Here is a 17,168-nt window from a genome sequence, read left to right on the forward strand (position 1 = left end):
AAACTTGTTGTTAATAGGTCACCTTGAGAGGCAGGTTCTTCCTCTCTTCCTTTGTCAGCATGCCTTTGAATTCCAAAGACCGAGAAGGCTGTGAAAACAATAATCATACCCTTCCCTTCTGGAAATTTATTTCATTTCTGGTCATCACCTTACAGTTTTCTTCCTGCTAAAACAAGGTGTACAAAAGAAGTTCTGGTGATAACTTCTGGATACCTTGTCTTTGCCGGAAATGCCTGGGACAGACTGCTGACTGCCTTTTTAACAAGCGGAGAGCCATATGGGCCCATATTTTTAATTCGTCTTTCTCTGATTTGTAGTGACAGTTGATTTTGTTACCAGCCACTGATAGGACAGTATATATGCTGGTTTAAATATAGGAACCGTTTTGTGTTCAAGAAGCTTACGTAGTTTTTTTTTTTTTTTTTTAATTTTTATTTATTTTTTTTAAATCTTTTTCTTTCTTTTTTTTTTTTTAAAGATTTATTTATTTTATTTATACAAGCACTGGGTACAGTCAGAAGCGCGGGAGGGTGAGAGAATTCACCAGAGTCAGAGCGGGGAGCAGAGCAGGCAGAGGGACCGAAGTACACTGCTAAGGGAAGCAGCGGTCCGCAGGAGAGGTCTGCGCGCCATGCGGGACCCTCCTCCTGTGGCCGGGGAGCAGCCGGGGATCGAACCAGCGCTGCTGAGGCTGCGGGCAGCTTCGCAACCCAGCGCTCAACCACTGTGCCACCGGGGAGGCCCTTACATAGTTTTTAAAAGATGGATTTTTTTGTAGAAATTTAATTGAAAATAAAAATAGCTTTTTGAGTTCTGAAAAGTAGGAAAACTCCTTTATTATTTTTAAAGGACCAGTCTCTTTTCAGCTCTGTTCTCTTACTTGTAAATGAGGTAGTTTGCCCAGGTCTCTTTAGAATACCTTTCATTCTAAGATTTTATGAGTCCCTTTGAAAATGTTTTAAAATGCTTTAAATTAAAATGATCCACACTTACAACCATTCTTCTAATGATATGTGGGTTATGTAGGTATAGTGATTTACAGTGCACTTCCTGGTTAATTATCAAGCAGGATTAGATTGTGCTTAAGAGTACTGACTTAGCAAAAAATCAGAGAGACTAATTTAGTCAAAGTTCTGACATTGACTATGTGACCTTTGTAAGTCATTTAGCTCTTTCACATCAGTTTCCTTTTGTAAATGTTATTCTCATCTCTGTGGTTCAAATTTTTTGTATCTGTATGTATGTTTTTGAAAACTCTGATGTGCTGTTTATTCAAGGTACCATAACTTAACTGAGAACAAAATTTTGTCTTCTAATATTTGGTCCTTTCTCAGAAATTACCTTTGTATCCTTTAGTGATCATTAATAAGTTATTAATTATTAATTTAGTGATAGATAAGGTTAATAAGATTGTTATAGTGTACATTTGTTTTAAATATAATCAAAGGCAGCAAAAAGTTTAGCAGAGATGTTAATGGTAGCTGTTTAAGAACTGTGCTCAAACTTTTGAAAAATTAAGTCAGTAGAACCTTGTGAGTTAGATTGAAATTCACTGGTAAATCGGTAAAATGTGATGACTAGAATATGAGCAAGTTTTATGTACTTAGACATAAACATTTCTACTGTGAATTGAAATACATAATTTGAGGTTCTCTCTATTCTGTTCCCAGTGGTAAGCACAACACTAAAATAGGTTGACCTATCCTAAACACATACTTTTTGGAAAATGTTTTGTTTGTTTATACTTATTTTAATAATACTGGTATTTCAGTTGTAAAATTTGCTAAAAGGTCATTTTGGAAATATGTAAAATCTGTAAAATGATAGTAAATTATATAGATGTTATATTTTGTTCAATTGGTAATAAGATGTATAGTTCATAAATGTATAGTTTATGTATAAATGTATAGTTCATAAACTGTATAGTTCATAATGTCTATACCAGTTTTTTCTGGCTTTTAAGGATATTTGTATAGTAATTGTAGTGGTTCACCCTTCTAATTTTCTGATGTCTCTTTCCAATTTAGCTCCCAAAGCAGGTTATAGCCAAGGTGCAACTCAGTATACACAAGCCCAGCAAACTCGACAAGTTACAGCCATAAAACCAGCCACACCAAGTCCAGCTACTACTACTTTCTCCATTTATCCTGTATCCTCCACCGTACAGCCAGTAGCAGCTGCAGCTACTGTGGTGCCATCCTATACGCAGAGTGCTACATATAGTACCACAGCAGTTACTTATTCTGGTAAGAGTGATAAATTGTGTTTAGATGAGTAAATTAGAAAGAGATATGCTGGAACTCTGTTGATTTTTCTGTGGAATGATCTCAGTACAATAGCAAGAATTTAATTGATAGACATTAATACAAACATGTGCGTAATAGAACTAATGGACCATACTCTTAAGTTACAGTGTTTTGTTTTGTTTTTTAGCCTGGAGATTTTAACAGACTATAGAATACTTTTGAGATTGAAAGCTTCTTATGAGTCTTGGACATACCATTGCAATTAGAGACAGTAACACCTAGTATTATACAGAGTCTTTTCCTTTCCAGCTTTTCCAAATGAAGTTGAAAACTCAAGGTTAAAATGCAGGGAATAAATTAGTTTATCTCTCATTGGAAAATAACTCATTTCAGCTATTAAGGAGCTATTCTTTTTTTGTTTTGTTTTGTTTTTTTGTGGGACCCTCGCTGGCGGCCAGGGAACGAACTAGCGCTCAACTGCTGCACCACCAGGGGAGGCCCTAAAGAGCTATTCTTTAGTATTTAATATCAAGGATAAGAAATCTTAAAAATAATTGGGTAGCCTTTGTAAACATCCAGAAGATAATGGTTGTGTAACACAAATCTCCTGGCAGAATGGAGTAGATTTGTACTACACTTGATCTTAGCCAAAAGGCCTAGAAGTGATGGAGTAGATTTGTAGTCCTAAATAAATAATCACAGTTTCCCTGGAGTAGTAGAATCACCAAAACCTTATTAGTCCACCATTCTTAATAATTTCCAACTGAGGTTCTTTGCTGTATTGTGGGTGATTAAAATCACACATTACTTTTTTGTAGACAGTTAGTCTTTTACTGTATTGTACTGTGTTGATACTGTCCTGTATGGTGTATTGTTTTGCTTTTATTTATTCCTAATACCTTTATCTTGTTCCATGGAGGACTTAAGGTGTGACATTGACAATTTCAGTTCTTACTTAGTGATATTTGGTTGTAGCATGGATGTTAGAAACATAGCTACTGAATTTTTTTTTAAACCTTTTTTATTCCTCTGAGACTTTTTGATCTTACCTGATGCCATGTTGTGTGCTAGAACTATAATGATGAATTTGGCAGATGTAGAGCATTTGGGAACAATAGTTTGTTGAGTCTGAAATGTAAGCTTAATAGTTATTAGAAGATGAAATGTGTTGGAAATGTGGAAAGCCTTGTATTGTAAGCTCTACTATCGTGTCTTGTTATCTTGGCAGAAAGTGTGCCCAAAAAGAGATCTTAAGAAAGGGAACATTGGGAGATTTGTAAGTTAACTGGTAGAAATGAATTGAAATTAGGAGACATTATTATTCCTGGATGTCGTTCAACATTGCCTAGATAAACTTTTCTACCTCCCCATACCTTACCATTTCATGGAGGAGCCATGTTTTCTTACATAACAGTGGTATTTAAAGCAAGATTGACACTTAGAGAATCATTGTTTTAAAAGGGCTACATAGTATTTCATTATACAACGTACTGTTTTAAAGTTTCTATTTGGAACATCTTTCATATTAGGAGAAAATAAGAAATAGTGACTAAAATAATCCTTGTATGTAAAGGATATCTAATAAATTTCTCCCGTTGTCCATAAATGTCTTTTATGGCTTATATGTGTTTGGTATATTTGTGTTTGTTTTTGTCCATTGTTTCCCTAAGATAAGTAGCTAGATTTGGAACTGTTATATTAAAGAGTATGTACTTATTAAAGAATATGTGAAAGTACAGTTTGAAATTGCTATCCAGAAAGAGTATTATCTGAGTTTTTATATTTGCAGTTTTCTCTTAGCTACAGCATACTCAGCTATTTTTATCTCATTAAAATGAATTCTAAGTATTATACTTACTAAATGGTAACTGATGGATTTATTCCTACAATGCTGCTTTGTTTTTATTTTTGATATTCTGTATTTAAAATTTTTATTTCAAGTATTTAAATACACATTTTTATAAAAGTGCTTTTTAAGTGAAACTGTTTTAATGTTCAGAAATTGTACTTTTACTTAATTTTTGCCCTTAATTTGTTTGCTAGTAGTCAGAGATTTAAAGGCATTCTTTAACTGAGTACCAGAATCTTCAGCCCTCCTATTAGTGTGTGTGTTCATTTTAATTTTTTTAGCTAAGTAGTAAGCCATAATTAGCTGTATTAATTTTAGAGCTGTATGTAAAATGAATGAGATTATTTTGTAAATATTAAGTTTAGATGGTGAATTTTGTGATTAAAATAACTCCGTGTTTAAAAGAACTTATCTTGTGGCTTCGGTTTTCTATAAAGTAAGGATAGTAATGCTAGCCTTATAAATCTGTTCTGACATTTCACTGTGTCTTGAACACTCCCATATTGTGGATTCTCAGTTCAGAAAAACTCAGGTCTTGGTCATCCAGCATTTTAGAATGCTGTTGCCCTTACTCTACTTTTTATTTTCTTGATATATAATTCATGAAGTTATATTTAAGATATGTTTTTATAGTTTCTGTATACAATCAGTCATTTGGAATTGTCTGTTATAAAGATTTCATATAATTGTCATGGTCCTAGCCAGGTAAAATTTAAAAATAGTCTTGCTATTTTTTAATTGGATAATTTTATGGTGTTATTTTAGCAATGAAATTTAAAATGTTTATGTGTTTACATGTAAATTTGAAAAGCATTTGATGACTGAGTTTAATTATGTCCTTTTAGTAATGTAGGACATTGGTAGGACTGAACAGTTGTTGATTCATCTGTAGAGTTTTTCTTTCAACAACTTTATCAATTGTTATTTTTAAAATCTGGTATGTTTATTGATATGTTTGCCCACCTCTTCCTACTTTCACTTTTATATGCTTCTCTTACCACACCTTGTATCTTTATACACATTTATATAATTTAATAACCTGATATAAAAGTCAAGGAAGGCTTTTCATGGACTAGTGTACTTTCTCTTCTGGATGTGTCCAGTTTCAGATTCCTATGGTTCTGATTTTCCATGCATCTTAACTCACCTTTCCAATACATGTTTTCTTCCTTTATGCATAGATAAATGCATATCTATATATTAAAGTCCTTACTTTTCTTTATAGCAGTCTACATTTGAGAGAGAAAATTAAGTTTTAAGTAGTTCTTCTCTACCATCCTGACAACTAGGAATCTCCTGAAGTTTACATGGTTCTTCGTTCACCCATTTCTACTTCAGTGGAAAAAAGAAGTCTTACTAGAATGTGATAAATAGGGACTCTACCAAATTTCTTGAGATCTTAGTTTAGAAGGGGCAAATTTTTCTAGTTTTGAGGTACGCTTATAATAAAATAAAGTATTTTGTAAAATTTAAAACTTCCAAATTTTTGGATCTGTAAATCACTGAACATAAATATCTTGTGTATATATTATGTCAATACTAGCTTAAATGTACTCATTCATTATAGACTTTCAACAATAGAACTGAGTATGTTTTACCAGAAATCAGTCCTCTTTCAGATTAAAAGATATAAACCAATGTATTTGATCCTTAATTCCAAAATCTTTTATTTTTTGACCTATATTTTCATTTGAATTCCAATTGCAAATCATGAATTTCTACTAAGCTTTATTCACCTTGCCTCTCCAAACAGACTTCTATCAACTCCTTGCTTTTATCTGTTATGCAGCCCTTCAGTTAGGATCATTGGAATTCAAAGTCTTGGAATTCTTTGTGTGTTTTCCTCTTTCATATCTTTTATTCTTGTAGTTTTCAAGCGTGTCAGATCTTACAATTCTTACAAATTCACAAATTTCTTTTTTTCCTGTCTAGTATCCTAGTTCATTTTTCCCTCAAATTCAGTACTTCCCAAATTGTATTTCAGAGGAGTTCTGTTTAGGGAAATGCTTAATAGGTCCTATAACCATCTGAGTTTATCAAACACTATTACATCCTCCCAGCTGAAATAACTACAAGTTTTTGAAGGCAAGGATCAATTCTTAAACATTATTTATACCTCTGTAACATCTGGCATGTGTGAGTAAACTTGACTGACTTATATAAAAGGAAGGTAAGTAAGACTTTTAACCTAGATTTTTTGAGATGCATACTATTTGTAAATATGTACATGTAAACCTACGTTTACTATAGAATTTAATTAATACTATTTAACTTAGCTCTTTGTAATTATATAACATAATCTTTGTTTGATTCTATCTGTAAGGTACATCTTATTCAGGTTATGAAGCAGCAGTATATTCAGCTGCATCTTCCTACTACCAACAGCAGCAGCAGCAACAGAAGCAGGCTGCTGCAGCAGCTGCCGCCGCCGCCGCAACAGCTGCCTGGACAGGGACCACCTTTACTAAAAAAGCACCATTCCAAAATAAACAACTGAAACCAAAACAGCCTCCCAAGCCACCCCAGATTCACTATTGTGATGTTTGTAAGATCAGCTGTGCTGGACCACAGGTACTTGTTGTATGTTTTACCATGAGTCTTCAGTGGTTACTCTTGATAATTAAGTCTATAATTGATAACCTAACTCTTATGTCTATAAAGAAGGTTTTACATTTTCTCTCCTAGTTGCTTTTAGCTAATGCCTTTTTGCTAACTGGTCTTTTAAAAGGTATTTGTTTTGTGACATGACAATTTCATTAAGATAAAAGCTGTGCAAGTGATTATGAATATAAATGAAAATTTGGCAAATTGAGGATTTTTTCCCAGTAGGAATACCTTGCCCTTTAAAATGAATTTTAAAAGTTCAAAATTCAAATTGGAATTTGAAAGTAAGATTAAATTTATTTCTTTTTAATACCATAACTTGCTTTGTAGGGCTTTTATACAAAATTCAACTTAAGATTTCCTTAGCTCTTTTTAGCGGTCCATTTTGAATATATTAATTAAGCATGAATAAATAAAATTTTACATCCAAAAAAATGATAACTATGGAGATCATTCATTTTTATAAACTTTTGTTAAAGATCAGGGGAATTTTTCAGATGAACTGCTTTTTAGCTCATGTAAAGAGAAGGAAATTTTCTTTCTGGAATGATAAAAATCCTTAAAATAAGTTCTTTTGATAATTTTTAGATTATATTTCTGATGAGTCCAACTTTTGTATAATTTACAGAATGTTAATTATTTCTGTAATCTCCATGAAGAAATAGGGACTTTGAGACTAAGAAAGCTGTAGGCAAGTGTCTTTTTCAAAAATAACAACTAAAGAAGCATGCAAAACCTATCCTTCCACCCCCTTTTTAAAGTTTTGTTTTTATCCCTGCTGGAATACCTTGAAATAGGTGATTTAGGCATAGAATCTGTTTACAAAATTTTACATACGTTCAACTCACCAACTTTGTTAATACATTCTTGGAGAGTGTCTAGTTTTTATATAAAAATTTAAGTTTGGCAGATAAATGGCTTATTATTTGAAAAGATAAAATTGGTTTTTCAGTTATTTTCTTACATCATTGTTACTTTTGGACAATATTTGATTTTCTCCCCTCAGGTGAAGTCCCTGTAGTTCTTCCACTACCACAGCGTCCATGATTCTCACCACACTCCCTTGTGCTCTTTTTTTTTTTTTTTTTTTTTTAAAGTTTTTTTTTTAAAGATTTATTTATTTATACAAGCACTGGGAGCAGGCAGCAGAACGGGCAGAAGGACCAAAGTACACTGAGGAAGGGAGCAGTGGGCGGCAGGAGAGGTCTGCACGCCCTGTGGGACCCTCCTCTGGTGGCCGGGGAGCAACCTGGGGATCGAACCAGCGCTGCAGAGGCTCCAGGCAGCTTCGCAACCCAGCGCTCAACCGCTGCGCCACTGGGGAGGCCCTCCCTTGTGCTCTTGCCTCCCCTGTTTTGACCCCTCTTCTCAGTTCCCCTCTCATATCCTCGTTTTAGGACCCCCTTTTGACCCCTGTATACCTCAAGTCTATGGTCAGCTTGCAAGTTTTGTCTTTTTCCCAACCCTTTGTTTGGTTTCTGTATATTCCACATCTTGTAAGTGAAACCATCTGAGGATAGTTTTTTAAAACTTTCTAGTACTTTCTTCCAGTTATATCCTGCCCTACTTGTGTACATTTCTTTTTCATTTGCTAGATTAGTTCTAGCTTTTTTATGCTAAATTTTTCAATTACCAGCTTTCCCTGAGTTACTATTGAGACCATCATAATATATGTGACTAGTTACATAAAATCTTTCTCCCTGTTTAGAATAGGAAATGGTTTCATTGTGATACATGGCTTGTTAAGAAGAGGACAAATTGGGTAATGTTTGTAACAACCCCAGATTAAACAGAAGGGGAACAGACTGTTAATACTTGAGGGGTGTATACTACTCAATATGATGATTTTTTTTTTAAGATTTATTTATTTATTCATTCATACAAACACTGGGTACAGTCAGAAGCGCGGGAGGGTGAGAGAATTCACCAGAGCCAGAGCGGGGAGCAGAGCAGGCAGACGGACCGAAGTACACTTCTGAGGGGAGCAGCGGGCGGCAGGAGAGGTCTGTGCACCATGTGGGACCCTCCTCTGGTGTCTGGGGAGCAGCCAGGGATTGAACCAGTGCTGCAGAGGCTGCGGGCAGCTTCGCAACCCACTGCTCAACCGCTGAGCCACCGGGGAGGCCCTGATGATTCTTTTTTTTTGAGGGTACTATTTTTTTTTATATTTCCCATACAATTGCACCCCCTTATTTTGGCCCCAATCCCTCCTTTCCCCGCCCTCAATGATTCTTTAGAGGGTTGGTGTCATGGGTGGCAAATGTGGAACTAAGATTTATTGATCATGTGATAGTCATGTAAAAGAATTGAACATGGCACTAGGATGATAGGTTACCAGCTACATTTAGAATAAGTGTATGTGAGGCCAGTCATTGATGGAAGAGTGTAGATGTTACAAACAGGCTGAGGGTACATCAACAAATCGAGGCAGTGCCTTATGGGGTTAGTGAACCTGAAGGAAAAATACCACTGAGATTGTGAGATGGACCAGTCGACATCTGTAAATACCATGAGGGATTTGAGGTTATGAGGGTGGGAGAAGGGGAAAGGACAAGGGGGTAAAAAGAATGATGGGGGGGGTAAGGGGAAGAGGAAAAAATGTGTGCAACTATTAACTCCTTCCTAAATGGAGGATATGAGAGGAGACATTGTCTTAGGGACAGTAGAATCCTTTAAAATAAAAATAAGAGATGGTGAGTTTGAGTCTAGGTGTGTGCATAAGAAAGTGAATCAGTTCAGATTTAAAGGGTTCACGAACCAGTTCTGATTCGACCATTTACTGTGCAGCCTTGAGCAAGTTGGAGACATTAACTTCTTGAGCTTATGTTTCCTCACTTCTATAATAAGGACTTGTCCTAAATAATTGAGGCGCAAACTGCATTGTAGAACCACTTCAGCTCATTGCAGATAATGCGAGAAGAATCAAATGGCTAGGTCTCAGATCTCCCCTTTCTTTAAAAAAACAAAGTAGCTTTCCTTATTTGTGTATAAGATTGATGATGTGATTTTATGCTAATCATATCTTAAACAGTCTTTAAAATAATTTTTAAAATATGAAAGAAGACCAATTTTTAAAAAAAAAAATTTTTTTTTTTTAAAGATTTTTATTTATTTATGCAAGCACTGGGTACAGTCAGAAGCGTGGGAGGGTGAGAGAATTCACCAGAGCGGGGAGCAGAACAGGCAGAAGGACAGAAGTACACTGCTGAGGGGAGCAGCAGGCGGCAGGAGAGGTCTGCGCGCCATGTGGGACCCTCCTCTGGTGGCCGGGGAGCAGCCGGGGATCAAACCGGCGCTGCAGAGGCTGCGGGCAGCTTCCCAACCCAGCACTCAACTGCTGCGCCACCGGGGAGGCCCAAAGGAAGACCAATTTGATACCACTCCAAAAAAAAAAACCTAATCCCCCCAGTTATCCTTATTTATTTATTATTTATTCATATTGTGTTTTTGTTGAGGTGTGATACTGGTTTACAAAACTGTATGAGAGGTATAGTTCCACATTTTTTCAGATGTTTATTACCACACCATACCCATTACCAGATTACTCATAATCCTACAGTATAGTCCAGAGTCCCCTTTTACTCCCCATCACCCACCCATCCTTATTAAGCTCTTCTCATTTTAACAGATTGCTTTCTTCAGTCATCTGCATTCAAGACAGTCTTTAATATTACAGTTTCATTAGCTAATATTGTAATATTTACCTATGCAGATAATTTTGACTCATATTTTAAATACTTTTGTTCAGAATGTATGTGGAAGAATGCGTTGAGTTAAAGTCAGTTTTATAAGTAAAAGTACTTGTTGTACAAACTTACTAGCACACAGCAACTTTTTTTTTAAGGTACATTATTTCCTTGCTTAATCCTGTAACCAAATACTTTGTGAAATGATCACTCTCTGTTCTCAATTCAGTTATATGTAAGCAATAAAAGATGCACATTCTTGAAACTGGACCGCAGTTATCTTATATTGATACTATGGTTTGAAAATGCTTTATAAATAAAATTATTGATAAATGTATTCTTGATAAACATGGTACAGAGAACCACAGATATATCACATGAGTGTAGGGAATTCTATATGCTCTTATTCAGCCACTTAAAATTGGTTAGTGCTCATTTTAAAATGGGTGTAAGATTTGAGAATTACATAATTTCAAATGATGTAGATAGAAAATTAGTGAAGCAAATATGTCCTTTTTGTTTGAAACAGACTTACAAAGAACATTTAGAAGGGCAGAAACATAAAAAAAAAGAAGCTGCATTGAAAGCTTCACAGAATACCAGCAGCAGCAACAGTTCTACTCGTGGAACTCAAAATCAGCTACGTTGTGAGCTCTGTGATGTGTCTTGTACAGGAGCAGATGCATATGCTGCCCACATTCGTGGTGCTAAGCATCAGAAGGTAGGTGTTTTTTTCCCACACACCCTTCTGTCTTACTCTCTTATTTTTTCAATGGGGGTCTAAGGATGGGTGACTTCAAAATTTGAATTTGAGTGCTTGCTTATGTGCTAATTTGGTGTAGGATTATTTTTGTCACCCTTAAGTCTACATTGGTATGCATGTGGCGAAGTCATTTTCTCTACCTTAGTCTTCTCACCTGATGGCAGAGGAAATATTTAGTCTTACCTGCTTCGTAGAGATTATTTAAAAAGTAATGAATACTCTATATAAAATCATATAACAGAAAAATATAACAAAGAAAAATACAGTTAAGATTTTCATGTTATAATGTCGTTAGGGCAGACTTTCAAAAATCTGTGCTCTTGAGTTTCCTGACAAATAATTTGTTTTTATTTTGTAGGTGGTTAAATTACACACAAAACTTGGTAAACCCATTCCTTCAACAGAACCAAATGTTGTTAGCCAAGCCACTTCTTCAACAGCTGTGTCTGCTTCAAAACCCACTGCCTCTCCTTCAAGCATTGCAGCAAGCAATTGTACTGTGAATACTTCATCAATTGCAACTTCTTCAGTGAAAGGTCTTACAACTACAGGAAGCTCGTCTCTTAATAGCACATCCAACACTAAAGTATCAACAGTGCCTACAAATATGGCTGCCAAGAAAACATCCACACCCAAAATAAACTTTGTTGGCAAGTACTGAAGATATTGTGTTCCTCCTAACTCTTGTTTCTCTTCCACTTCAGGACTAATCTTTCTGTTTCTGCTGTTGTACCCATCTCTCTTCAGGACTTTGTTCAATCATACGTCTTTTTTTCTTGAAAGCTTATTTCTTTAATGATTTCTTTCTTCTCCCTTTTATTCATAAAAGCATACCTGTGTTTTCCATATTGACTTTGGGGGGAAACAAAACAGACATTTTCCCACATAATTCTTTTTCTACTTCTGTATTTCCTCTCTAGTCCTCAGTTCGCTATAGTGTATAGCGTTTCTACTCTACCCTTTTCTGAAACTACTTTCAAGAATTACCAAACACTTCATTGCCAAATCCAGGACCAGTTTTCAGTTTCATCCTGTTGACTTCTGACACAGTTGACTACTACACCTAAAAGTTTAGGTGGATCTTTATTGTATATCCAGCCACCCCATTTCCAGGGGTCTTAATTAATCTCCCCTTTTCATGTTCATTAAATGATGTTTCCTAAGATTCACATTCTCACACTTGTCTCTATTCACTCATTTCAAGAGGCAAACTCAAAATGTCTCCCTCAAGTCTAGTGCCATATTTTATGTATTCCCTGGTTGTCACTTATATCACTGTAGAGATGCCTACCATCTAAACCGTCCCCTTAACCCATGGTATCATGAAAGTCTCATAAAATAGCTGACTTTTGGGTGGGGGGAAGCAAATATTGTTTAAAAAAGTTTTTAAAATGATAAATGTTAAAATTAAAAGAAATTTTAAAAAATAGCTGACTTTTTACATGGAAAAGTTCAGTGACATTATGGCTTATTTATTGCCCCTTCCAGTAATTTACCTAATCCTTTTGCTTACGTTGCTGCAGTGAATCTACCAAAAGGTCTTTTCATCATAGCCACTGCCTTATTTTTAGACCTTCAGAGTCTCTTCCTCATTAACTGTCTTTTATTGCATCTAGTATCAAATCTGGTTGGTTTTCTGCTTAAAACTTTGCAGTTGACATTCCTTGCAACTGAATTGTCATCTTAATATCATGTAAGGCCTTACACAACCTGATGCCTGCCTCATGTCTGTCACCTCTACTTGGGTAGTGATTTTATATTGAATTACTGAGTCTTCCTAAAATTTAGCAGCCTTTTAACTCCAGTGGTGTTGTGTTTCTCTTTCTATTGAGACATTCTTTTTGCCTCACTAGTTCATTATTCCTTCAAATGTCACATACTTGGGGAAACCATTCTTACTGAATCAGATTAAAGTTAGTGATTCCTTTTCCTTTTCTTTCCCACAATAATCTGTCCACCCTTGTTGCACCACTTCATTGCATTGTAATACACTTATTTATTTGTATCTTCACTTAAATTGTTAGCACTTCAACGGCAACCACACGATCTTATTAGATTGCTAGAACTTAGGACGTAAACATGATATAGGCTTACACCATCCTACCTTTTTAGGTACTTGGTGTTATGAGAGCCTGTAGTGGGAAGGGAGAGGATCATAGGATATTAGCAGGTTTAAATGGAAAAAAGTCAGATGTATTTCATGAATCAGATTAAAAATAAACCAAGCAATTTATGTGCCTCTTCAAAATTCTGTTGTATGTCAAAGCAGTTGTTTTACTATTGATAAGAAAGATAGAAACTTGATTTAGATTTTTCATGGTATACATTTACACAAAAAAAAACATTAAAATGATTAATAATCTTTTTATTCACTTCTAGGTGGTAATAAGCTGCAATCAACAGGGAATAAAACAGAAGACTTAAAAGGAACCGAATGTGTTAAAAACACTCCTGTTACTTCTGTACAGATTACGGAAGTAAAACCAGACACAGTGTCAGAGCCAGTCACACCTGCATCTCTTGCTGCTTTACAGAGTGATGTGCAACCAGTGGGCCATGATTATGTGGAGGAGGTATTGGTTCAAGAGTACCTTTGCTCTGAGATTGGATTAAGGGGGAAAGTGTGTCATTTTATTGCAGGCATACTTTACATGTAAAATTAAAATTATATTCAATTTTCTTTTATCTATTATGCTTTACATTTAGGATGAAAGTTTTTTTGTGTGTGAAGAATGCCGTATAAAGTTGCCTCAGTAAAACCAAAGATTTTTTGTGAACTTAACCTCTTTCCATGGTAATACCATCACTGTGGTATAAAGTAATTTTCCATTTATTTGGCAGACATTCATGTTAATGTATCCTTCAACTCTTCTGAATGTAAAATATTGTGAACAGCAAAAATGTTAACATAGAGCCAGTATTTTTTCTTTCTTTTTTTTTTTAAGATTTATTTATACATACAAGAACTGGGGTACAGGCCAGAGGTGTGGGGGATGAGAAAACTCACCAGAGACAGAGTGGGGAGCAGAACAGGTCGATTGACTGAAATACACTGCTGAGGGGAGCAGCAGGCAGAGGTCTGCTGCGCCATGTGGGTAGCTGCCTGGCCGGGCATCGAACTCATGGCTGCAGTGGCTACGGATAGCTTCATAGGGTGCATCTTAACCCCTTGCACCACCAGGGAGGCCCCAGTATTTTTTCTGAACAACCATTTAGTTATATGAAATTAAGGTTGCTGAATTAACAGATCCTGTTTCTTTGGTTTCTCAAGCTGATTAGAAAACTATTCCTATTTTACAGGTAAAGTACACTCTCTAAAGGGAGGAGTGAGGGAACATCAAGGAAGTTGATAAGTATTTGCCTTTGACAGAAAGACTGCCATACAGTGGAAGAGCACTATTCTTTACTTTCAGTGTATTGTAGTATTTATAGTACTTCCCCCTTATCTGTGGGGGGATACTTCCCAAGACCCTCAGTGGATACCTAAAACTGAAGACAGTGCCAAACTCTATATATAGTATCTTTTTTTACTGTACATAAGTACCTATGGTGAAGATTAATTTATAAATTAGCACAGTAACATTAATGTATACAACAATTATAACAATGTACTATTGTAAAAGTTACACAAATGTAGCAAAATAGCTTACTGTATATAATATTTTCAGACCCCCCCTTTTTTTAGACCCCCTTTTTTAAGGGTCTTTTTTTATGCATGCAAGATCTGGGGTACAAGCCAAAGGTGTTGAAGGGTGAGAGGATTCGACAGAGGGGGTAACACAACAGGCAGACTGACTGAAATACACTGCTGAGAAGGAGCAGCCGGGGAGTCAGGAGGAGTCTGCTGTGCCATGTGATTAGCTCCCTGGCTGGGGATCCAGCTCCTGCTGCAGTGGCTGCGGATAGCTTCATAGGTTGTGTCTTAACCCCTTGCACCACCAGGGAGGCCCTCTCAGACCCTTTTTGACCATGTGTAACTGAAAAGTGAAACTAGTGATAAGTAGGATTAGTATATCTAAATTCTCTGAACTTCAGTGTCCACTAAAATTGAGATATTCCCCAACAAAGTTGTAAAGATTAGATGAAGTAAATGCTACATAGAGTAGTGCCTAGCATATAGTAGGTTTTTGGTATATATTTTTTTCCTTTTTACTCCATCAAGAAAAATTACATATTATGTTCTTTATTTACAACGTGGATAACTGGGCTGTGAGGTGTATGAGTAGTTCACAAATAATTTTAATTTTAAAATTACAATTCTTGGTAAGATTTGGTTATCTAAAAAGATGGTACAACCAGAGCCTCTTAATCTCTAGTGATACTGGTTAATCTTAAATTTCAGAGAATTGTGTTCAGTGCCAGTATTTAAAGTTAACACGGATGGCTTTTTGTTTGTTTTTTTAGATTTATTTATTTATGCATACAAGAACTGGGGTATAGGCTAGAGGTTGGTGGGGGTGAGAGGATTCTCCAGAGATAGAGTGGGGAGCAGAACAGGGCAGACTGATGGAAATACACTGCTGAGGGCAGCAGCAGGCGATTTAGGGGGGTCACCTCCCTGGCTGGGAATCTAACTTGTGCTGTAGTAACTGAGGATTGCACCACCAGGGAGGCCCCAGTTTTAATTTAATATCTGTTATAGACAAGCAGCGTTCTACTCTGCTTGTCTTACTTACTAAAGGTTGTGCAGTTAGAAAAAATTGATACTGATTTTCCATAAAGTTACATGTAAAAAAACTTTGAACTTTGTAAAATTTGTATACCAAAATATAATGCCTTTCAGTCATTCTTTTTTTTTAACAATACAAAGCATGTTTTTTTTTAAAAAAAAAAAAAACAGCATGAAACACAACAAAGCAAAAACAGACAATTTTAAATCAGAGACATACTGCAGGGAGGAGGAGGGAGAGGGATCAAGAGGAGGGAAAGAGGAGAACAGGAGACTGTGGTGATGGTGCACGGGTGCCTTGGGGAAAGAAATTATATGGGGACTCAACCTGAGGGGGTGGGGGGAAGCAAATACTGTTTAAAAAAATAAAAATTAAAAAAAAGATTTATTCATGCATACAAGAACCGGGGTACAGGCCAGATGCGGGGGAGGGTGAGAGGATTCACCAGAGACAGAGTGGGGAACACAACAGGCAGACTGACTGAAATACACTGCTGAGGGGAGCAGCGAATGAGACAGGAGAGGTCTGCCACACCATGTGGGATTCTCGCCAGGTGGCCGGGATCGAACACACACTGCAGAGGCTGCAGACAGCTTCACAGCTCTGTGCTCCAACCGCCTGTGCCAAGAGGGGTGGCCTCTTTCAGTGATTCTTTAGATTACTTTTTTTAAATTGAGGTATCACTGGCTTATATCCTTGTTAGTGTTTAGTTTTTATTTTTTTCTTGATTACTAAGCTTGATTACTTCCTAAGCTTTAGGGCCAGCTATCTTTGGGACCTTGTCCCTTCTAGAAGACAGACCGAGGAAGGCAGCTTTTCCAAGATTCTGCCTGAGTGTCCTGGGCAAGAAAGAATGTATATGGGTATCAGAGTACTCACAGCCTGGGTGGGAAAGCAAATTCTAGTTGTTCATAATTTGCTTTATTAGAGAAATGGTGAGAGATGATGAATGAAATCTTCAACTATAATATTTGCATTTACAATTCTTGTTTTTTCCCCCGTTATAAGGTACGAAACGATGAAGGAAAAGTAATTCGGTTCCATTGTAAATTATGTGAGTGCAGCTTTAATGATCCCAATGCTAAGGAGATGCATTTAAAAGGGCGAAGACACAGACTTCAATATAAAGTGAGTAAAAATTTACACACACATATCCCCATTTTAAATTACAACTGGAATCATTCAGAATACAACACAAAGCATTTAAAATTAACTCCCATTCTAAGATTAGTTTGTCATGTCTTAGATTCAGATGTTTTTTATTGAATCAGGGTTTTTTTTTTTTTTTAAAGATTTATTTATTTATGCATACAAGAGCTAGGGCACAGCCCAGAGGTACGGGGGCTGAGA

At 36.1% G+C, this 17,168-nt stretch overlaps 1 protein-coding gene across 3 annotated transcripts in view; it reads left to right on the plus strand.

Annotated features, from left to right (window-relative positions):
* Positions 1-17,168, plus strand: part of ZFR (zinc finger RNA binding protein) — a 79,452-nt gene that overhangs the window by 25,602 nt on the left and 36,682 nt on the right. For all 3 annotated transcript variants that reach the window (XM_037530412.2, XM_054688297.1, XM_037530410.1), the window contains 6 exons: positions 2,028-2,246; positions 6,419-6,666; positions 10,915-11,106; positions 11,507-11,798; positions 13,528-13,721; positions 16,827-16,946. In XM_037530412.2, the coding sequence (XP_037386309.1) occupies positions 2,028-2,246; positions 6,419-6,666; positions 10,915-11,106; positions 11,507-11,798; positions 13,528-13,721; positions 16,827-16,946 (1,265 nt within the window). The remainder of the gene's footprint in view (positions 1-2,027; positions 2,247-6,418; positions 6,667-10,914; positions 11,107-11,506; positions 11,799-13,527; positions 13,722-16,826; positions 16,947-17,168) is intronic.

Source organism: Talpa occidentalis, unplaced genomic scaffold (genome assembly GCF_014898055.3).
Source record: "Talpa occidentalis isolate TD23 unplaced genomic scaffold, MPIMG_talOcc4v2.1 talOcc4.6, whole genome shotgun sequence".
NCBI lineage: Eukaryota > Metazoa > Chordata > Mammalia > Eulipotyphla > Talpidae > Talpa > Talpa occidentalis.